The 24,823-nt window shown below is 36.3% G+C and overlaps 1 protein-coding gene across 1 annotated transcript in view; it reads right to left on the reverse strand.

Annotated features, from left to right (window-relative positions):
• Positions 1–2,566: 2,566 nt before the first annotated feature.
• The window catches only part of NMRAL1 (NmrA like redox sensor 1), a 44,850-nt gene continuing 22,593 nt past the window's right edge, over positions 2,567–24,823 (reverse strand). The window contains exons 2-6 of the mRNA XM_053694360.1: positions 21,393–21,469; positions 9,666–9,904; positions 7,081–7,330; positions 5,122–5,312; positions 2,567–3,023 (exon numbers count right to left, since the gene is read on the reverse strand). Of these exons, the coding sequence (XP_053550335.1) occupies positions 2,844–3,023; positions 5,122–5,312; positions 7,081–7,330; positions 9,666–9,904; positions 21,393–21,432 (900 nt within the window). The 5' untranslated portion in view covers positions 21,433–21,469 and the 3' untranslated portion in view covers positions 2,567–2,843. The remainder of the gene's footprint in view (positions 3,024–5,121; positions 5,313–7,080; positions 7,331–9,665; positions 9,905–21,392; positions 21,470–24,823) is intronic.

Genomic DNA, 24,823 nt, shown 5'->3' on the forward strand with positions numbered 1-24,823 from the left:
TTGTAAGTCAGGATGTGATTAGAATCTTGTTTAACTAACCATTGTCTGATGTTTGTCTCATTGTATGAATATTTGTTTCTATTGATTATGTGGCGACTACCCCCTTTGTTGAAGCTGCATTTTCTGTGCTATAAAGCAGTTCTTATTTTGACCCTCAAGCATCGTCTTGGGGGTAGCTATAACATGCAGTGGCTGTTATTCTAATAGCGGCGGTATCCAATGAAGGTTCATGGGTTGGCGTTTGGTGGGAGGAAGCTGACTTTAGCAGGAATTCCCAGTCTGGGGTACCGAGACCCGCTACACCCTGTAACATAGAAAAAAGGCAAGAGGCACATAGGAATGGGGTTTTAAATAATGAAATTTGGCACCAAGTATAACGCACAACGTAACAGAAATTTTTTTGCTGCTAACATCCGGAAAAGACACTCACGTCATTGACGCAACCTTGAGCAAGGAACTCAGCGTCAACTAAGACGCCAGAAATGACAAATTTGCATCAAACGTAACTTTGCTCCAAAAAAATTCTCGCGCCAAGAATGACGCAATAAACTTCAGCATTTTGCACCCTCGCGAGCCAAATTTAGCCCACAAAATTAAACTAAAAAACAGTCAATAGAAATAAGACTATACCCTAGGTAAGAAAAAAATATATATTTTCCTAAATATGCTTTTCCCAAATATAAAACTGACAGTCTGCAAAAGGAAATATACATAAACCTGACTCATGGCAAATATAAAGTACAATACATATATTTGGCACTTTATATTAATACATAAAGTTCTAAACCATAGCTGAAAGTGTCTTAAGTAATGAAAACATACTTAACAAAAGACACCCATCCACATATAGCCTATAGCCAAACCAGTACTGAAACAGTTATCAGTAGAGGTAATGGAATATGAGAGTACATCGTCTATCTGAATAAGGGAGGTAGGAGATGAATCTCTACGACCGATAACAGAGAACCTATGAAATAGATCTCCTGTGAGGAAAACCATTGCATTCAATAGGTGATACTCCCTTCACAACCCTGACATTCGCTGTACTCAGAGGAATCAGGCTTCAAAATGCTGTGAAGCGCATATCAATGTAGAATCTAAGCACAAAAACTTACTTCACCACCTCCATAGGAGGCAAAGTTTGTAAAAATGAATTGTGGGTGTGGTGAGGGGTGTATTTATTGGCATTTTGAGGTTTGGGAAACTTTGCCCCTCCTGGTAGGATTGTATATCCCATACGTCACTAGCTCATGGACTCTTGCCAATTACATGAAAGAAATTCACATTTTAGAACATTTTATTTTTGTACTTCTATCCTTTTAGCATACCAACCAACCATTTTTGAGATTACATTAACACCCGTTTAATGCAATTGTTTTTCAATAACAAACTCCCCCACAACTTGCCATATTTGGAGGAGCAAGCTGAACTTGTTACTGGAGAAGGGTAGCCACTATCGTGTTTTCATGCCATGCTTTAATTTTTGTTAATTACTTCCTGAGACCAATAAGGGACAGATATGTAGCAGCTTTCAGTTTCCAATTTGGTTTAATTTAGTTTTCATTTCATAGCACTTCCAGCTGCCCAAAGAGGTTTTTGTGTATATTACAAAACTAAATTGAATTATTCTTAAAAAGGGACAGTATTTTTTTTTTAAAACCTTCATAGTAATCAAATCAGTGCGTTACAAACTGTAATTTATCCCCCCCCAAAAAAAACTTACAATACTCCTATTAATACTTTAAAGGGATAGTAAACCCAAATTTTTTTGTTCAGCAGGAATCCAAGCTTAGTAGACTGCCCATTTTTGGTTCAGCACCTTGAATAGCTCTTGCCGATTGGTGGCTACATTTAGCCACCAATCAGCAAACGCTACCCAGGTGCTGAATAAAAAATGGGCAGGCTCCTAAGCTTAGGATTACTGTTTTTTTTTTGTATTTGTTTTTAATAGGAGTAAATTAGAAGGTTGCTTAAAATTGCTGTTCTATCTTAATCATGAAAGAAAGAAAAAAATGGGTTTGCTGTCCCTTTAACCCAACGCAAATGCTGTTTTATTTTTACTTACTCAGTAGCCCACCTCTGGGGGAGAAAATAGCAAAGCCTGTAAGAGGTTTCAAAATACTGCAAACTGCCTAAACTAGATGATTTGTAGGTTACCGAATGCGCCTTTTTGAGGGGAGTCTGAGTGTGGGACATTTTTTCTTTAACTTTAATTAAAAAAAATAAAAATACAACACAAGGTGTTTAATGCAAATTAAAGCATTGCCGATAATACAATACTCAGCACCAGGCTGTGTTTGACCGCTACACATTGTGCATACACAGCATATGTACATTTGAAGTTAAATTACTAGAAGATTTTTGCTAATACAAGGATACTGCAAAAACGCTTTTATCCAAAACGGACACTCATGAACGTTTCATTTTTGGTTTGTGTCGCCTATCAGTTGTTAAAGTGTAAAGAACTTCCAATGTGTGTGGGTTGGATGGGGGAATATAGTCTATTACATTTCTTCTGAGGTCGGTAGCTGACTGAACTTCATTCATATACTACAATACACATGAGTGTTTCAAAAGTTAAGTTTACTGATACAAAACTATACAGCAAAGGCTGTGATGAGGACATTTTCACATTCCGGTTAGTAACTTTAGGTCATACAAAGATAATACAAGGTTTGTTGTGTTTAAGAGCTGCTGTAAAACGTATGAAGATGTAAGTCCATAGAATGTTACTTCACATTGGGCGAACATTTCTGCAGGGTTTTAGGACAATTCTATATGAGGCAATAATGAGAAGTTAAGTGGCGCAGAAGGTTCAGACTAGAGTCTTTTCCTAACTACATTTATAAGTCTTTAAATGCCGCTTTGTTCTCCTCTATCCACTGCTGGAACTTTTTGGCTTTAGGGTTGAGTTTGTAGGTAAGCTCAATGTCTCGGTCTGGTTTCAGCTGGTAGAATCGGAACATGTTTGCCAGCTCTTGTGCTCCTGGGAAGCCCAGTTTTTCATACACCTCTGGAGACAACTAAAGATAAAGGCAGAAGAATGAAAGCTTATGGTCAGTGGAATCTAGTAAGCCATACAGGAATGACGCTTTAGTTTAGCTCTTTGGAACACAAACCTAGGGCACAAGTATTTTCTTTCAAGTTATAACAGTGTTTAGGTAATGTTAATTAAGACTTTACTGTCTCCAACTTTAAAAGGGACATGAAACCCAAATAATTTTTTTCTCTTATGATTCAGATAGAGAATAAAATTTTAAACGACATTCCAATTTACTTCTATTTAATTTGCTTCATTCTTCAGATATCCTTTGGCTCACCCATATGCATTGCTATTTCTTCAACAAATCGGACAAGGCATCTATGTGTAGCCACAATCAGCAGCTACGGAGCCTATTTAAATAGGCTTTTCAACAAAGGATAGCAAGAGAATTAAGCAAATTATATAATAGAAGTAAATTGGAAAATTGTTTAAAATTCAATGGTCTATCTAAATCATGAAACAAACATTTTGAGTTTTATGTCCCTCTAAACTTGTATAAAAAAAAAAAAAGATTATGGCAGTAGTATTTGCAACAGAGTGCTTAAGACATGCACGCTCCTGAGGTCCTATAAGCTCACCTATGTTTACTCTTCAATAAAGGATGTCAAGAGAAGGAAACAAATTTGATAATAGAAGTGAATTGGTAAGTTGGGGACAAGAAACAGAATTCAGAGAGCATTCAATTTTAAACAATTTTTCAATTTACTTCTATGATCAAATTTGCTTAATTCTCTTGATATCCTTTGTTAAAAGAGCAACCTGTACACCAGTATTCCAACACGAAGCCTTCTCAGCAGTGGCTTGTATGACACAAATTAGGTCTTCAGAAGCAATACACACCAGTCAGCTCTGGGAAGGTATTTTGAATATTTGTGCACAGGCTTTCACAGCATATGTGCATATGCTGCAGAAACCAGTAATGGCCAACTTACTAGAAGCAGTTTTGCTAATTGAAGTATATTGCAAAAATACTTATTTCAAATTGAAATGCACCCATGCACATTTCAATTCTGACTTTTTCATCGCTTTCTATATATTTGCAGATTGCTAGGATTTTTGTTCACATTGTAATGAAGCATGCATGCACCTATTTGCATTTCAAATAATTACTGAATAAACCACTCTAAAGAGCTCAATTAACGAGATAAGTGAATTAGTCTACTCTAGGAGAAGTTAAAGAGACATGAACTCCAACATTAAAAAGGGACAGTCAAGTCTAAAATAAACTCACGATTCAGATAGGGCATGTAATGTTAAACATTCCAATTTACTTTTATCACCAATTTTGCTTTGTTCTCTTGGTATTCTTAGTTGAAAGCTAAACCTAGGAGGCTCATATGCAAATTTCTTAGACCTTGAAGGCCGCCTCTAAACTGAATGCGTTAAGTTTTTCACCACTAGAGGGCGTTCATGTGTGCCGTCCTCACACACTTGGAGTTACCTAGGAGTCAGCACTGATTGGCTAAAATGCAAGTCTGTCAAAACTAAAATAAGGGGGCAGTTTGCAGAGGCTTAGATACAAGGTAATCAGAAGTAAAAAGTATATGAATATAACTGTTGGTTATGCAAAACACCAATTCTGGTGTTGACTGTCCCTTTAAAATAGCATGCTCTATCTGAATCATGAAATAATAAAACATTCAAATTTACTTCTGTTATTAAATTTTGTTCATTCTCTTGGCATCTTGTTATAATGCAGGGATGTATGCTCAGGAGCCGGCCCATTTCTGGAGCACTATATGGCAGCAGTTTTGCAAGAATGTTATCCCATTAGCAAGAGCACTATATGGCAGCACTATTTCCTGTCATGTAGTGCTCTAGATGCCTACCTAGGTATCTCGTCCACACAGAATATCATGGGAACAAACCAAATTTGAAACTTAAAATTGTATGCTCTGTCTAAATCACAAAAAATGTTGGGGGTTTTCCATCACTTTAATTCACACTTTTCACTATCTGAATCTGAACACATTAAATAAATGTATTTAAACTAATAAAAACACTTCTCTTGTTTGTACTTAATGATGTATTAGACACAGATGGAAGAGTCAAATCTTTATCTTTAATAGTTGTCGCACCTTAGCGTCTTTGATGGTCTTGCCTATGGCACTGGACATTTTCTCTGCATATTGTTCTACCGTTAGCTTGTCAGTGCTGAGCCCAATGTCCTTCCCTGTGTATTCTGACGGAGACTTTAGGATGCTGACAACCACGTGACCAATGTCTGTCACAGACATTCCATCCATTGGGACATCACCCATGGGAATTGCTAAAAAAAAAAATTAAAAGTCAGATTTACATTTTTAAAGCAAATTGTTCCCCCCCCACATCTTACTTTTTATTCTCACTGGTAGGTATTATCCTAGTAATTAGAAATTCTCACCAAAATATAAGCAATTTCTATATCTTGGCCCATATGCCAAGTGAACCCCTCACCAAAAGGGGCGTGGACAGAAGTGCACACTCCCCTTGCTAACTGCATAAAAGTTAAATGAAGCAGCCCCCCTTTATTCTCCTATAGATCTCCAGCCAAATGAGGGAGCCTGGTAGGTATTACCCATAGATAGGAGTCAAGATATAGAAATAGCTTATATTTTGGTTATAATTTCTAATTAATTGGCACCCCAGTAATTCCTACCAGTGAGAATAAAAAAAGTAAAGATATCAAAAATAAGAGTGGGGGAAAAAAACAAACAAAAAAAACCCATCAGTTTAAGATAAACACAGAATCTTGCAACCAAATTTCAAAGAAGCAGATTGACTAATATCCATCTTGCCATGACAAAGGTGCAATGAGATTTCCAAACTTGCATCTGTGTCTGATTTCACACTTGCAGTGGGCTTTCCAGCTACCTTTTCAACAGAGCTAAGCTGGAAGCTTCTAAGTAAGTTTTTAAACAGTTTTATACTGGATTTTTATATCAGTATCTGTGCATCTTATTCTTTATAGTAGTGTCTATTACATGCAGTAATAGGAAAATTAGTGTATACTGTCCCTTTAACTTCAAACTTTGCACAGTCACCGCTTTGCTTTAATTTATCTGCTAAGGGCTCAGGCAGTAAAGTGTATGTGCACTAAATTCCTAATGTAAGACCAGGTCCCTGCAACTATACATAAACCCTGTATCTGAAATCATTGTACTAGTAAAACAAAATCAATTTGGTTCAGTCAGATGACTAACTTGCTAAATAACCAACACATCTAATTTCCCAGATTGTTAGATTAACTATGCCCCTTTATACTCCCCTCCACTCACAAAAATGTATGTGTTTGTGGGTTTAATGTAAAAGGTTGAAATCAGTTTCTCTGCTTGTGTATGAGTAAAATTAACATCTGTTTCATTCTATAAAACTACTGACACTTCTCCCAAATAAAAATATTGTAATTTAAAGCATTTTCCCCAATTCCGCTTTGCTGAAGCACCCCCATATCATCACCAATCCTCCACCAAATATCAGTGGGTGCAATACACTGGTTTGTAGACCTCAGTCTTACCATTAGACAACCAGGTGTTAGGCAAAGCTGAACATTTGATTCAGAACATGACCTGGAATCAGGCAGATTTATCTTTGTCAAGGATGCATGAATCAAGCCATGGACAAGGTTATCCTGTAAGAATAATTGCTTTCTTCTGCTGTGACAATGTTGCCCAACTCTAAAGGATTGCGTTTTCCAACAGGACAATGCTCTATGCCCCACAGACAGGTCAATCAAGGTGTGGATTGAGGACCACCAGATCAAGACTGTCATGGCAGCCCAATCTGCAGACCTGAATCCCATTGAAAACTTCTAGAATGTGAATGTCACAAGTCAAACAAAGCCGGGCTGCTTGAATTTTTGCGCCAGGAGTGGCATAAAGTTACAACATAAGTGTTAAAGACTGGTGGAAAGCACATAATTTAGTCATTTCAGGCTCACTAAAATGGCATGAAAACCACCATTACAGTGACTCTAGGTCACATTAAGACATTTAGCTCAGAATCACTGACCAGCTGTATCCTATTTCTTGTGGCACACAACCATTACTGCTCCTTACCTAAAGTGTAGGTCTCCCCATCCTTTGCCTTCTGGGGCCTGAAGAACGTTAGCAGGTTCTCATAGTAGCAGGGAAGTCGGACACTTGTCATAGGTACACCTATGCTTCTGAAGTATTCCTCTACCTCTCCTTTCCCATCAAAGTGCAGCACTTCCAGTTTGCCATCTGTCAGCTTCTTTACATTTTCCAGACCACTAAAAATCACATGTTTCAGTCCAAGGCGTTTGGCAACATCAGCAATCAGCTTTCCCTAAAAACCAATTGACATTTTAGTGACACTATAGGAAACCCTTGTCTTTAGAGACTAAGGTGTTGTGCATCAGTGTTTCTCAACCGTGGTCCTCAAAACCCAACAGGCCAGGTTTTTATTATCGCTGAACCAGTGCACGGGTTGAGTAATCAGCTGATAAGTAACACCATGGTTACTAACCTGCTAATTATTCCACCTGTGCACTGGCTCAGTTATAGTGAAAACCTGGCCTGGTGGGGGTTCTTTTGGCCCACGGTTGAGAAACACTTGTACATGGACACCTTAGGCACACCATTGTTATACCAGGTAAACAGTGAAGTTAAAGAACCAGTAAATACAGTAGATTTGCATATTCAGAAAATGCAATAGCACTTAATCTGAACTTTAAAGTAGTAGATTTTTTTTCTTACAAATTTTAAAGTTCTGTCTATTTCCACCTCTGTATCATGTGAGCCATCAGCCAATTAAAAATGCATTTACGTACATCTCTGAATTTTTGCACATGCTCAGTAGGTGCTAGTGACAAAAACTAAAAAACAAACAAACTTGCAAGCACTGCAGCTACTAAGCAGGACATGGTTGGTGAACCACTAAGGAGTTGCTGTCACACGTTATCCCCAATCACTGACAGTTTTTGATTTGGAGGTGGCAATCTTGTGGCTTCCAAGCAGTAGTTTGGGGATGAGTTCACTATCTAAAAATCTGTCACTACTTCTATATAAAAAAACAAAACAACTTTGCATTATTGTACAAATCTGTTTGTTTTGTTTTTTTTAAACATAAGAATTTCATAAATTCAAATTATAAATAAGACAAGACATTACACTCAAAGGATTGTTTAAAAGCAGCAAACAGGAATAAGCTAAAAGCTGCCTGAACCGATTTTTAAGACAAGAGCAAGTGCACATCTACACTGTTTAAGGGGTAGATTGCCTATTGGTTTATAAGAAAACTCCCCCACAGCCCTATTGGTTGAGAATGACACTCCCCAACCATAAACAGTTTAGCACAGGAAACACACACACAAATATAATTTATCTAACTTATCAATATAAACTCTTTGCTGCAAAATCAGTTTGTTTAAAATTAACCACATCTGTATCCTGCTGTCATTGTACAGGTAGAAAACCCTTTATTTAAACTGTTTGGGACCTGAAAAGATTTGGATTTCAGAATATTTCCTTCTGTAAAGTTGAACAGCTTGGAGATAGGACAAGTGTAAAACTATATTTTATGCCATTTTGGCAATATTTACATATAATACAGCTTGTGTGCAGCCTAAATGTAGTTTTATATGATTTAACACGTTTGTATACATACTAATTACCATCAGAAAGATAGTACAGTACTGTAGAAAGAAAGGTAAGATGTATTTAAAACAACTATTTGCATCTTAGATCACAAACCAAAGATGCAGGCAGAGAAGATTATGACTTAATTGTGAGGAAAATTGTCAATTTTAATAATTAAAGAGAAAAAAAAAAGTTGGCTTTTGGAATTCCAGATTTAGGTATTTGTACCTATATTAATACTAAACTGGTGTATGTACTGCTGCTGCAAGTGAACACTATCCATTAAAGGGACACTAAACCCATATTTTTTCTTTTGTGATTCAGACAGAGCATGCAATTTTAAGCAACTTTCTAATTTACTCCTATTAAATTTTCTTCATTCTCTTGGTATCTTTATTTGAAATGCAAGAATGTAAGTTTAGATGCTGGCCCATTTTTGGTGAATAACCTGGGTTATTCTTGCTGATTGGTGGATAAATTCATCTACCAATAAAAAAGTGGTGTCCATAGTTCTGAACCAAAAAAGAAGCTTAAATGCCTTCTTTTTTAAATAAAGATAGCAAGTGAACGAAGAAAAAATTATAATAGGAGTAAATTAGAAAGTTGCTTAAAATTGCATGCTTTATCTGAATCATGAAAGAAAAAATTTGGGTTCAGTGTCCCTTTAAGCAAATCAGGGCATAAACCAGCTTTCCTTGATTTGGAAATCAACCAACGTGTAAAAAAGTTAGAAGGTACAAAGTATTAACCCATTGGAGCATCTGTAGGATGGATGTATTTAAACAACAAGTACAAACAGAAGCGGTCATAAATTTGAATTTGGAGAATACTAAAATAAAAAAAAATTGTAGAAAAAGCACAGTAATAGCTATAGCAAACATGGAAGATTACCAGACCACTGAAAAAAAAATGCTGAAGAAATTAACTGCACTATCATGTGAGAACATATATTATACAAAAAATGCACAACTAGTATGGTGTGTAAAAACGAGCTGGTGTCAGAAGTGGGATTATTATTTTTTTAATCAGCGTTATCTATTTACCTGTTTGATCTCTTTGTCTTTGCTAAAATGTTCCCAGAAATTAGTTACTACAAAAGCCCCAGAAGCTTTACTTAAAACAGATTCCAGGCTTTTTTCATCGTCCAAATCTGCAGCTACAACTTCCACTCCAGATTGACTCAGCTTCACAGCAGATTCCTTTTTGGGATCCCGAGTCACTGCCCTAACAGCGAAGGTGCCATCTTCCACGAGAGCCTTTACTACTGATCCCCCTTGAGCTCCTGTGACAGAGGTTATTAAAATAAAAGTTAAACAAATAGTCTTGTTATCTATTGCTGAAGGGACAGCATTGCACTACTGACAGGAAGTTGAAAATATCTATTTAGCCAATCACAAGAGACAAATGTGTGCAGGCACCAATTAGCAGCAGCTCCCACTAGTGTACGATATGTGCATATTCATTTTTTTTAACAAGGGATACCAAGAGAACGAAGCACATTTAAAAACAGAAGTGAATTTAAGTTTCTTAAAAATGACCTGCTCTATCTAAATCATGCAAGTTTAAATTTTGACTTTCCTATCCCTTTAAGAAATGTTGGACTGATGGGAGGAAAAAAAAAAAAAAAAAAAAAAAAAAAAAGTAAGTAATCTATATGGAAGATAAGAGGAACTAAGATTTAGCAAAATACAGTATTTATATCTAAATGATAAACATTTTGGGTTTCATATCATTTAGCTATAACATACAATTTAACCACTTTCTAATTCACTTCTATTATCAAATTGTCTGGGGCATAAGCTCAGGGGCGTGCATGTGTCCGAAACACATTGCAGCAGTTTTACAAGAATGTTATCCATGTGCAACAGCACTATATCCTGTCATGTAGTGCTGGACCCCTACCTAAGTATCTCTTGATCACAGAATACCATTGGAATGAAGCAAACTCTTTTTTTAAACTGTACGCCCTTTCTGAATCAGATTTTTTGGGTTTCATATCCTTTTAAAAAAAGGACACTAAATCCCAATTTTTTCTTTCACAATTCAGATAGAGCAGCAATTTTAAGCAACTTTCTAATTTACTCCAATTAATAATTTTTCTTCATCCTTTTGTTATCTTTATTTAAAATGTAAAGCTTAGGAGGCGCCGGTCTATTTTTGGTTCAGAACCTGGGTTAAAAGCTTGCTTATTGGAGGCTAAATGTAGCCAGCAATAAGCAAGTGCTATCCAGGGTGCTGAACCTAAAATGGGCCGGCTCCTAAGCTTTACATTCCTGCCTTTTAAGTAAAGATTGCAAGAGAATGAAGAAAAAAAAAAAGAGTAAATGAGAAAGTTGCCAAAAATTGCTGCTCTCTGCATCATAAGAGAAAAAAAAATTGGGTTTAGTGTCCCTTTAAAAATCAGTGCAAGGTTATAAAAGGCAGATAGAGCTTGATTAGAAATATAAAAAAATACAATGGTTGTGGATCTGTAGAGAGGAGGTTCATAGAGTATTTTGCTAAAACAACTTGCCAGCTCTGTTTCACAATTGCAGTACAATAGGTCAGATATTCTGGAGTTTGTTCCCGTTAGTTAAGCATCTTACATTTCTGGCTCTTTATGCCTCTTATACGTCAGATTTTGGCAACAGATTTTTTTTTTTTAAAAAAAACACTTTTATTTCATATTTACAAGTAGCTCAAACAGAATACAATATTAATGCAATGATACATCTATTTATTGTGAGCAATTTCCCACCTGTTTATTTAATATGGAAGTGCCTGCGGGCTGGAGAAACCACACAGATTAATGACATCCGTTTGTAAGTCCCAAATAAATCTCCCAGTACCGCTAATCAAACAATCACAGAAAAGCTGCCAGGTACCTGCAGCAGTCTGGCCAGAAGCCACCGAAATGCTGAGCATCTCACAGATTTGTCAATTATTCATATTTTGTGCCAGACAGTGAGAAAGGCAACATTTAAACATCTAGACTTCAGGGAATTAACAATGGCGTTCTCTTCTCACAAGGCGTAAAATATGTTAGATACTTAATATTTATTGAAAAATTGTGATAAATGTTACTGAAAATCACTTTCAATATAAAATGCCACCAAAATGGAGTAGACACTTAAGACCTAGTTTAATTACCAGAAATATGTGATTTTTTTTTTTGAAACTAGGTGATAACCTGGCATAACATGAAGTGTTGTCATAGTAACAATTTTAGCTGATCAACTATCTTGAGTATCATTAAAAAGGGACATTAAAAATATATGTTCTATTTTAATCCTAAAATAATTTCTCAACAACTTTTCAGTTTATTTCTATCATCAATTTTGCTTCCTTCTCTAGATGTCCTTTATTGATGGAGCAGAAATGAACTACTAGGAGTTACTGAACACATCAAAAAGCTAATAAATATGTGCAGCCACCAATTAGCAGCCAGCTCCTGATCCTACCTAGGTATGGTTTTCAGCAAATGATAAAGAAAACTAAGCAAATTAGATAAAAGTAGTAAATTTAAAGTGTTTAAAATTGTATGCTCTGAATTATGAAGGAAAAAAAAAAAATGTTGGGTTTCATCCCGCTTTAATTTTATTCGGATATGGACCATAGAAATTTCGAATAGCATATACCCCTTTAAAGAAAGGGGGGAAAACCCCCCCCCAAAAAAACATAATTTATGTAAGAACTTACCTGATAAATTCATTTCTTTCATATTAGCAAGAGTCCATGAGCTAGTGACATATGGGATATACATTCCTACCAGGAGGGGCAAAGTTTCCCAAACCTTAAAATGCCTATAAATACACCCCTCACCACACCCACAATTCAGTTTAACGAATAGCCAAGAAGTGGGGTGATAAGAAAAAAGTGCGAAAGCATATAAAATAAGGAATTGGAATAATTGTGCTTTATACAAAAAAATAACCACCACAAAAAAAGGGCGGGCCTCATGGACTCTTGCTAATATGAAAGAAATGAATTTATCAGGTAAGTTCTTACATAAATTATGTTTTCTTTCATGTAATTAGCAAGAGTCCATGAGCTAGTGACGTATGGGATAATGACTACCCAAGAAGTGGATCTTTCCACACAAGAGTCACTAGAGAGGGAGGGATAAAATAAAGACAGCCAATTCCTGCTGAAAATAATCCACACCCAAAATAAAGTTTAATGAAAAACATAAGCAGAAGATTCAAACTGAAACCGCTGCCTGAAGTACTTTTCTACCAAAAACTGCTTCAGAAGAAGAAAATACATCAAAATGGTAGAATTTAGTAAAAGTATGCAAAGAGGACCAAGTCGCTGCTTTGCAGATCTGGTCAACCGAAGCTTCATTCCTAAACGCCCAGGAAATAGAAACTGACCTAGTAGAATGAGCTGTAATTCTCTGAGGCGGAGTTTTACCCGACTCAACATAGGCAAGATGAATTAAAGATTTCAACCAAGATGCCAAAGAAATGGCAGAAGCTTTCTGGCCTTTTCTAGAACCGGAAAAAATAACAAATAGACTAGAAGTCTTACGAAAAGATTTCGTAGCTTCAACATAATAATATTTCAAAGCTCTAACAACATCCAAAGAATGCAACGATTTCTCCTTAGAATTCTTAGGATTAGGACATAATGAAGGAACCACAATTTCTCTACTAATGTTGTTGGAATTCACAACTTTAGGTAAAAATTCAAAAGAAGTTCGCAACACCGCCTTATCCTGATGAAAAATCAGAAAAGGAGACTCACAAGAAAGAGCAGATAATTCAGAAACTCTTCTGGCAGAAGAGATGGCCAAAAGGAACAAAAAACTTTCCAAGAAAGTAATTTAATATCCAATGAATGCATAGGTTCAAATGGAGGAGCTTGAAGAGCCCCCAGAACCAAATTCAAACTCCAAGGAGGAGAAATTGACTTAATGACAGGCTTTATACGAACCAAAGCTTGTACAAAACAATGAATATCAGGAAGAATAGCAATCTTTCTGTGAAAAAGAACAGAAAGAGCAGAGATTTGACCTTTCAAGGAACTTGCGGACAAACCCTTATCTAAACCATCCTGAAGAATACTGTAATATTCTCGGTATTCTAAAAGAATGCCAAGAAAAATGATGAGAAAGACACCAAGAAATATAAGTCTTCCAGACTCTATAATATATCTCTCTGGATACAGATGTACGAGCCTGTAACATAGTATTAATCACAGAGTCAGAGAAACCTCTTTGACCAAGAATCAAGCGTTCAATCGCCATACCTTTAAATTTAAGGATTTCAGATCCTGATGGAAAAAAAGGACCTTGAGACAAAAGGTCTGGTCTTAACGGAAGAGTCCACGGTTGGCAAGAGGCCATCCGGACAAGATCCGCATACCAAAACCTGTAAGGCCATGCCGGAGCTACCAGCAGAACAAACGAGCATTCCTTCAGAATCTTGGAGGTTACTCTTGGAAGAAGAACTAGAGGCGGAAAGATATAGGGAGGATGATACTTCCAAGGAAGTGATAATGCATCCACTGCCTCCGCCTGAGGATCCCGGGATCTGGACAGATACCTGGGAAGTTTCTTGTTTAGATGAGAAGCCATCAGATCTATTTCTGGAAGTTCCTACATTTGAACAATCTGAAGAAATACCTCTGGGTGAAGAGACCATTCGCCCGGATGCAACGTTTGACGACTGAGATAATCCGCTTTCCAATTGTCCATACCTGGGATATGAACCGCAGAGATTAGACAGGAGCTGGATTCCGCCCAAACCAAAATTCGAGATACTTCTTTCATAGCCAGAGGACTGTGAGTCCCTCCTTGATTGATGTATGCCACAGTTGTGACATTGTCTATCTGAAAACAAATGAACAACTCTCTCTTCAGAAGAGGCCAAGACTGAAGAGCTCTGAAAATTGCACAGAGTTCAAAAATATTGATCGGAAATCTCACCTCCTGAGATTCCCAAACCCCTTGTGCCGTCAGATACCCCCACACAGCTCCCCAACCTGTAAGACTTGCATCTGTTGAGATTATAGTCCAGGTCGGAAGAACAAAGAAGCCCCCTGAACTAAACAATGGTGATCTGTCCACCATGTCAGAGAGTGTTGTAAAATCGGTTTAAAGATATTAATTGAGATATCTTTGAGTAATCCCTGCACCATAGGTTCAGCATACAGAGCTGAAGAGGTCGCATGTGAAAACGAGCAAAGGAGATCGCATCTGATGCGGCAGTCCTAAGACCCAACATTTCCATGCATAAGGCTACCAAAGGGAATGATTGTGACTGAAGGTTTTGACAAGCTGATATCAATGTTAAACTTCTCTTGTCTGACAAGGACAGAGTCATAGACACTGAATTTATCTAGAAACCTAAAAAGGTTACCCTTGTCTGAGGAATCAATGAACTGATTGGTAAATTGATCCTCCAACCATGAACTTGAAGAAACAACACAAGTCGATTCGTATGAGATTCTTCGAAAATGAGAAGACTGAGCAAATACCAAGATATCGTCCAAATAAGGAAATACCAAAACCCTATTCTCTGATTACAGAAAGAAGGGCACCGAGAACCTTTGAAAAAAATTCTTGGAACTGAGGCTAAGCCAAACGGTAGAGCCACAAAACTGGTAATGCTTGTCTAAAAAGAGAATCTCAGACACTAAAAGTGATCTGGATGAATCGGAATATGCAGATACACATCCTGTAAATCTATTGTAGACATATAATGCCCTTGCTAAACAAAAGGCAGGATAGTCCTACAGTAACCATCTTGAATGTTGGTATCCTAACATAATGATTCAATAATGATAGATCCGGAACTGGTCTGAAGGAATTGACCTTCTTTGGTACAATGAAGAGATAAAATAAGACCCCAGCCCCTGTTCCAGAACTGGAACTGGCATAAATACTCCAGCCAACTCTAGATCTGAAACACATTTCAGAAATGCTGAGCCTTTGCTGTGTTAACTGGGACACGGGAAAGAAAAGAATCTCTTAGCAGGAGGCCTTAACTTGAAGCCAATTCTGTACCTTTCTGAAACAATGTTTCTGAAACCAGAGATTAAGAACGGAATTGATCCAAATTTCTTTGAAGAAAACGTAATCTGCCCCATACCAGCTGAGCTGGAATAAGGGCCGCACCTTCATAGGTACTTAGGAGCTGGCTATAGGTTTCTATAAGGCTTGGATATATTCCAAACAGGAGCAGTATCAGTTTGGAAACTATTTCCAGAGGATGAAGGATCAGGCTTTTGTTCCTTGTGAGGAAAGGAACGAAAATGATTATTTACCCTGGAAAGAAAGGGAAAGCAAAGTTGACTTAGAAGACATGTCAGCATTTCAAGTTTAATCCATAAAGCTATTCTAGCTAAAATAGCTAGAGACATATACCTGACATCAACTCTAATGATATCAAAAGATGGTATCACCAATAAAATTATTAGCATGTTATAGAATAAAAATAATGCTATAAAATTATGATCTGTTACTTGTTGCGCTAAAGCTTCTAACCAAAAAGTTGAAGCTGCAGCAACATCCGCTAAAAATATAGCAGGTCTAAGAAGATTACCTGAACATAAGTAAGCTTTTCTTAGAAAGGAATCAATTTTCCTATCTAAAGGATCCTTAAATGAAGTACTATCTGCCGTAGGAATAGTAGTACATTAGCAGGAGTAGAGACAGCCCCATAACCTTAGGGATTTTTGTCCCAAAAAACTCTAATCTGTCAGATGGCACAGGATATAATTTGCTTAAACGTCTAGAAGGAGTAAATAAATTACCCAAATTATTCCATTCCCTGGAAATTACTTCAGAAATAGCATCAGGGAGATAAAACACTTCTGGAATAACTACAGGAGATTTAAAAACCTTATTTAAACGTTTACATTTAGTATCAAGAGGACCAGAATCCTCTATTTCTAATGCAAATAACACTTCTTTAAGTAAAGAACGAATAAATTCCATCTTGAACAAATACAAAGATTTATCAGCATCAACCTCCGAGACAGAAACCTCAGAACCAGAAGAACCATTATCAGTATCAGACTGATGATGTTCATTTAAAAATTCATCTGAAAAAAAGAGAAGTTTTAAAAGACTTTTATGTATACTAGAAGGAAAAATAACAGACATAGCCTTCTTAATGGATTTAAAAAATAAAATCTCTTATGTTATCAGGAACACTCTGAAAATTAGATGTTGACAGAACAGCAACAGGTAATGTAACAGTACTAAAGGAAATTTTATCTGCATTAATAAGTTTGACATGACATGCAATACAAATAACAGCTGGAGAAACAGATACCAAAAGTTTATAGCAGATACACTTAGCTTGGTAGCTCCAGCACTGTGCAGTGATTTTCCTGTAGTATCTTCTGACTCAGTTGCAACGTGGAACATCTTGCAATATGTAAAAAAAAAAAAAAAACATATAAAGCAAAATTGATCAAATTCCTTAAATGACAGTTTCAGGAATGGGAAAAAATGCCAAAGAACAAGCTTCTAGCAACCAGAAGCAATAAAAAATGAGACTTAAATAATGTGGAGACAAAAGTGACGCCCATATTTTTTCGCGCCAAATAAGACGCCCACATTATTTGGCGCCTAAATGCTTTTTGGCGCCAAAAATGACGCCACATCCGGAACGCCGACATTTTTGGCGCAAAATAACGTCAAAGAATGACGCAACTTCCGGCGACACGTATGACGCCGGAAACGGAAATAGAATTTTTGCGCCAAAAAAGTCCGCGCCAAGAATGACGCAATAAAATGAAGCATTTTCAGCCCCCGCGAGCCTAACAGCCCACAGGGAAAAAGTCAAATTTTAAGGTAAAAAATGTTAAATTAAAATGCATTATCCCAAATATGAAACTGACTGTCTGAAAAATAAGGAAAGTTGAACATTCTGAGTCAAGGCAAATAAATGTTTGAATACATATATTTAGAACTTTATAAACAAAGTGCCCAACCATAGCTAGGAGTGTCACAGAAAATAAGACTTACTTACCCCAGGACACTCATCTACATATAGCAGATAGCCAAACCAGTACTGAAACGAGAATCAGCAGAGGTAATGGTATATATAAGAGTATATCGTCGATCTGAAAAGGGAGGTAAGAGATGAATCTCTACGACCGATAACAGAGAACCTATGAAATAGACCCCTTAGAAGGAGATCACTGCATTCAAATAGGCAATACTCTCCTCACATCCCTCTGACATTCACTGCACGCTGAGAGGAAAACCGGGCTCCAACTTGCTGCGGAGCGCATATCAACGTAGAATCTAGCACAAACTTACTTCACCACCTCCATCGGAGGCAAAGTTTGTAAAACTGAATTGTGGGTGTGGTGAGGGGTGTATTTATAGGCATTTTAAGGTTTGGGAAACTTTGCCCCTCCTGGTAGGAATGTATATCCCATACGTCACTAGCTCATGGACTCTTGCTAATTACATGAAAGAAAACACTGCTTCACTTGACACTCAGCCCCCTGGGTAGTGCTTGCGGATTAGTGGCTATATTTAGCCACCAATCAATCAGTAAGCTTTACATTCCTGCTTTTCAAATACAGATACCAAGAGAACAAAGAAAAAATAGAAGTAAATTAGAAAGTTGCTTAAAATTTCTGCTATATACAAATCATGAAAGAAAAATTGGCTTTCATATCCCTTTAATATTTTTCCTTTAACAACAGACTGTTATACACAATCTAACCATTGTTTATGTCTTGTGGGTGTAAAAGCATGAGCAACAACTGGGGGGGGGGAAACAAAAACACTTTAGAGAGGGGGTATCAAGGCTATTCTAATAGGCCACCAAAAATGCCTAGACAACCCCAAGACACCCCTATATAGCTCAATAGTGAGGTGATGGGTGTGGTAAAGGTAATCACCTGGCGTAAAGTGAGAAGTTATCACAGTAACAAGTTTAGCTGAGCAATGATCTTTAAAAGCAATTATTTTTCATGCTAAAAATAGCATTAATCTGTAACAAGTCATTTTACAAGATTAAAAATATTTCCATGATTCAGATAATGCATGCAATTTTAAACACCTTTCAACTTCTCAAAAAACAAAACACAACACCACATTTAAGGTCCCTTTGAAAGGACATACATAAAGAAAATGCACTGGCGCCAGCAATACGGAGGCTAAGGTAAAATGTAAATGATAATTACATAAAAATCACAATGGATATAAAAGAATAAAACAGTAATAACAATATTACAAATGCATGGATCCACGCTAAATAAACATAAAAGCTTGATAAAAGACTGATAATATACTGTAGAGACAAGCTTAAACAAAGAAATTAATAATAAGGTACAAAGTGTGCAAAAAATAAACCATACAAAATTAATTGCGTGATTCAAAAAACAGTCCAAAAAAATTCCAAACAGATCCAAAAGCTGAATATGTTATAAAATCTGTGGTACAAATGAAAAAAAATGTGGTGAGAGCTGCAACAGTGTTTCAAAAATAATTGTTCAAATCCAAATGTGTGGTAAAAATGTCAATCCTGTGAAGTAATTGGTGCAGGGATAAATCCAATATGAAAAATTATATGATGCTGCAATATTATTTGTCTCTTAGTGCTCAGATACCAATGGGGAACTGGCCACAATGAAGAAAAGGCAATCAAGATAAAATATGATGAAGAAAAATTGTGGTGAAGAAAAAATAAGTAAAAGAAAAATACAACGATCAGGTGCAAAAACCGGTGGAAAGAAATACAATGTGTGGCAAAGTCACAAATATATTCTCCTACTGAAATAAGGCTTACCAGGTCTACGCGTTTCGGCCCTCTCTGGGCCTTTATCAAGACTAGAAGGAGAATATATTTGTGACTTTGCCACACATTGTATTTCTTTCCACAGGTTTTTCCACCTGATCGTTGTATTTTTCTTTTACTTATTTTTTCTTCACCACAATTTGTCTTCATCATATTTTATCTTGATTGCCTTTTCTTCACATTGTGGCCAGTTCCCCATGGGTATCTGAGCACTAAGAGACAAATAATATTGCAGCATCATATAATTTTTCATATTGGATTTATCCCTGCACCAATTACATCACAGGATTGACACCTTTACCACACATTTGGATTTGAACAATTATTTTTGAAACACTGTTGCAGCTCTCACCACATATTTTTTTCATTTGTACCACAGATTTTATAACATATTCAGCTTTTGGATCTGTTTGGAATTTTTTTGGACTGTTTTTTGAATCACGCAATTAATTTTGTATGGTTTATTTTTTGCACACTTTGTACCTTATTATTAATTTCTTTGTTTAAGCTTGTCTCTACAGTATATTATCAGTCTTTTATCAAGCTTTTATGTTTATTTAGCGTGGATCCATGCATTTGTAATATTGTTATTACTGTTATTCTTTTATATCCATTGTGATTTTTATGTAATAAATCATCATTTACATTTTACCTTAGCCTCCGTATTGCTGGGGCCTGGGCCCTCTCCTTACATTTGCTCCTCACTAGGTGATAGCTAGGTATCACCACCCCAGGCATACAAGGTTTAGTTGGCGCTGGGATTCATCTTTGTCTTATCTAAAGAAAATGCACTACTGGGAGCTGGAGCAACACGCCTGGTGAGCCAATGACAAAAAGGCATATGTGCATAACCGCCAATCACCAGCAAGTTCCCACTAGTGCATTTCTGCTTCTGAGTCTACCTAGGTATGATTTTCTACCAAGGACACCAAGAAAACGTAAATTTGATAACAAGTTTTTTTTTTTTTAAATTGCATGCTCTACCAGAATCAAACATTTACTTCTGACTCTTCTGTCCCTTTAAGGACTCTATCTAAAAAGAAAATTTACACAGGAGGAGTGATGGGTGCCTAAAGCTAGTCCTGTCCAGTAGAAATGCTAAGTTAAGTAAACTTTCCCTTTGTGTTCAGGGGATAGAGACCAGTGATGAGCTACATTAACAGCTTTTAAATTCTGAGAGCCAAAAAAAAAAAAAAAAAACCACCACACAATCAACTCAAATTATACATGTTCAAACAAAACAAGTTTCACATTTTATAGCTAAAGTTCTTTTATTTATTTATTTAGTGCCAAATACGGTCAATCTTGCAAATTGTAAACTGTCCATGATAAACAATGTTTATTAGTTTCTAAAGAACTAAGATGACAATTAAAGGGACACTAAACCCCAACATTTTCTTTCATGATTCAATTAGAGAATGCAATTTTAAATAACATTCCAATTTAATTCTATTGTCTGTTTTGCTTCATTATTTAGATATCCTTTGTTGAAAAAAATTGCAATGCACATCAGTGAGCCAATCACACAAGGTATCTTTGTGCACCAACCAATCAGCAGCTACTGAGCCTATCTAGATATGCTTTTCAGCAAAGTATATCAAGAGAATGAAGCACATTAGATAATTGAAGTAAATTAGAAAGTTGTTTAAAATTGTATGCTCTTTCTAAATCATGAAAAAAAATGTGGGTTTCATGTCCCTTTAAGCGTCCACTAATTGAGGTCTGTAAGCTGCAGTCTCAGACCTTGCAATCCTGCATTTGGTTCACAGTCATGTTTTATATCTATAAAGATACAGTTATGACATTTTTACATATCATTCAAGTACATTTTTGCACACACACCCTGCCCCCCATACCAAATTTACCCAAGAGTATTTTTCAGGTTCTTTATAAAATCATATGAAAAAAAAAAAAAAAAAAAAAAAAGTTATAAGAATGTTTGATTAGATCTCACTCATAAGATTTTCTGCAATTGTCATTCTGCCCTTTGATCGGTCCCCTGCAGATCTGTTAGAGACTCACCTGTAGCACCGAACACAACAATGACTTCTTTGCCAGACATGATGAATGTATCAGAGGATCTCCGTCAGCCAGGAACTCTAGGAATAAGAAGACAGCAGTGAAGACCTAGCTTTTATTGAAGGCTGTGCCAGCAATCTCCTCCCTGTCTAGGCAAAGATCACTGTGACTCAGCAAGACCCTGATCTGGTAACAAACTCAGCTTAGGCAAAAATCAGAGTGCACCCCTCCCCCTGGCCTGTATCCAGGTCACATGAAAGTCACAATTTTGTTTGCTGCTCTTAAAGGGACACTACTACATTTGTCTTTAATTATTCAGCTGGATTTGTGGGGCGACTCAAATTTCTAAGATTTATTTTACACTGTAGTTGCACATGAAGTTCATCACCCAATGCCATTCATCCCATGTTCCCTCACTGCCTTAAAAAAGGGACATGAAACCAAACATTCTTCTCATGATTCAGACAGAGCATACAATTTTAAACAACTTTTGAATTTACTACTTATTTCAAGTCTGTCATTCTCTTGTTATCCTTTATTGAAGGAGCAGCAATGTACTAATAGGAGCTCACTGAACACTGACAAGAGACATACTGCAGCCAGCTCCCAGAAGTGGATTGCTGCTCCTGGGCATACTTGCTATGCTTTTCAACAAAAGATACCAAGAAAATTAAGTACATTTGATTATAGATGGATATTAAAGCAAATTAGATAACCAAGCATGCAATTTTAAACAGCTTATATACACACACACCAGTAATTTGCTTCTAACTGAATAATGAAAGTTTAAATTTTGACTTTACTGTCCCTTTAAGAATGCTCTTAAAACAAGTAATTCCAGTTTTATACTAACTTACAAAGTCATGTAACCAGGTATAAGGGTTGGAGTGCATGTATTCTGTAGGATCTAAGTGAGTAAACTTAGTATAAGTCGTGGCAAATCTAGATATATTTGATCTGCATTTTGTTTGTAAATATACAGTTTGATAAACGCCTGCATCAGACAAAATAGCTCTCCTGCAAGTGTACAGGGTTACTTCAAAAGGATGCTTCTTGGGACTTTTTTTTAAATTGCTCACTTGTTTAACCACACGGAACCCAAATGTTTTCTTTCGTGATGCAACTTTCTAATTTACCCCTATTATCAAATTTTCTTCACTCTTGGTATCTATTTGAAAAGCAAGAAAGTTTAGAAGCCGGCCCATTTTTGGAACAAAACCTGGGTTGTTCTTGCCAATTGGTGGATAAATTCACCCACCAATAAAGTGCTGTCCAGAGGTCTGAACCAAAAAATTGTCTGGCTCCTTAGCTTAGATGCCTTCTTTCAAATAAAGATAGCAAGGAGAACGATGAAAAAATAGTAAGAAAATTGCATGCTCTGAATCATGAAAAAAAAAAAAAGCTTTGGGCTCAGTATCCCTTTAAGTTGGAAATCATTCTAAACATTTAATTATTAAAATCCTTGCTGCCAAGAGCTTGCTACTACTAGGGGTTACCAACAAGAATGGGAGGAAATGTAATGTGTACTTTGAATTAAATCTCTTTTTTTAAAACTTATAAAGCATCTTATTGAAAAACAAATCTTTATTTATGCACCCTCCTAGTTAGGCATTTACCTAATTTAGGAGTAAGCTTCAATACTATAACAGATAACTATTTCCATAGACTCTTATATTAACCAGTCTCGCTCCCCAGCCCATGTATCCCCATATGTATACTTTACTTATGTAGCAGCAGTTGGATTTCACTGTAACATTATTTAACCTCTTAAGGACATATGACAGAATTTTTCCGTCATAAAACAATTGAGCAAACTGAAAGCTGTGTCCTTAAAAGGGTTAAACTGGTTACAAAGGTGTAGTGTTTAACTTTACGTGACAGCGCAACAGGAAACTTCACATTTTTGCGGTCTTTTAAATAAAAATCAATAAGTTATTTTTTTATGTTGAATTACTGATAACTCATTTAATCTGTGCACAGAAGCATACTTTTGAAGTAACCCTGTACACTTACAGGAGATCTTTTTCTGTAAATATGTACATGCTTGAAGCACAACTATTTGTATAGACCCTAGTACAAGTGATATCAAGGTCTGCAAATAAAGAATAATTCGCTTTATCTCCCTTTTTCTTGGTCTAATCAGACAATATGGATCTGCAGGCTCACTGGGTTGAGGAAATGTGTGGATTTTAAATTCTATAAAAAAATCAAAACTGACTTTTTTTTAAATAAATAACAAGAGGTTAATAAAAATGTAAAAAAAAAAAAGCTGTGTGAAGCTGGCCCCCCTGCAATTGGCACAAATAAAAATACTGTTTTGTTAGTGCTATGTTTGTACCCCAAAAATTAAGATTTGTGCTGCTTTTATTTTTAAGATAATAGCAATTGTTTTTTTTTTTAGTTATTACAGATAAAATAAAAGGTCACCCAGCCCCCTTGCAACAGCCAAAAGACATGAAACTGGCTGGTTGGTTAGTGCTGGTTTCATTTTTATTTGTGCTAACAGTTTGTTTTTTGTGAGTAAAAATTATGTAACCCACCATCCAATGCACCTCAGCTGTGTAAAGTTGGCACTTTTTAAAAATGTGAATAAAAATATACTATTCATTTGTGCCAGTTTTGTTTTGCACATATTAAAAAAGGGACAGTCTACACCAGAATTTTTATTGTTTAAAAAGATAGATAATCCTTTTATTACCCTTTCCCCAGTTTCGGACAACCAGTTTTACCTCTGTTTACCTTGTATCTAAGCCTCTGCAGACTGTGTCCCCTTATCTCAGCGCCATCGACAGATATGCAGTTTAGCCAATTAGTGCAGACTCCTAAATAACTTCACGGGAGTGAGCACAATGTTATCTATATGACACACATGAACTAGTACTGTCTAACAAAAACTTTCAAAATGCTCTGAGCTAAGAGGCGGTTTTCAATGGTTTAGAAATCCGTTTGAGCCTAGCTAGGTTTAGCTTTTCAGAAATACCACCTAGGGAACAAAGCAAATTTGATAAAAGTAAATTGGGAAGTTGTTTAAAATTGTATGCCCTATCTGAATCATGAAAGTTTTATTTTGACTAGACTGTCCCTTTAAAGGGACATTATACACTCTCTTTGCATAAATGTTTTGTAGATTATCTATTTATAAAGCCCATAAAGTTTGTTTGTTTTTTAAAATGAAAATCATGTTCTTTAAAAATAAGCAAAATTATACAGACTCCTAACCAAGCCCCAAAGTTCTTATTTGAATACTGTCAGCTACCTTCTCCAGCTTGCTCCTGTTTGTGTAAAGGGTCTTTTCATATGCAAAAGGGGGAGGGGGGGAATGTCTTATTTCCCACTTGCAGTGGGCTTTCCAACAGAGTTAAACTGAAAGCTTCTAAGTAAGTTTTTAAACCATTTTATACTGGATTTTTATATCAGTATCTGTGCATCTTATT

This window comes from Bombina bombina, chromosome 11, assembly GCF_027579735.1.
Source record: "Bombina bombina isolate aBomBom1 chromosome 11, aBomBom1.pri, whole genome shotgun sequence".
Lineage (NCBI taxonomy): Eukaryota > Metazoa > Chordata > Amphibia > Anura > Bombinatoridae > Bombina > Bombina bombina.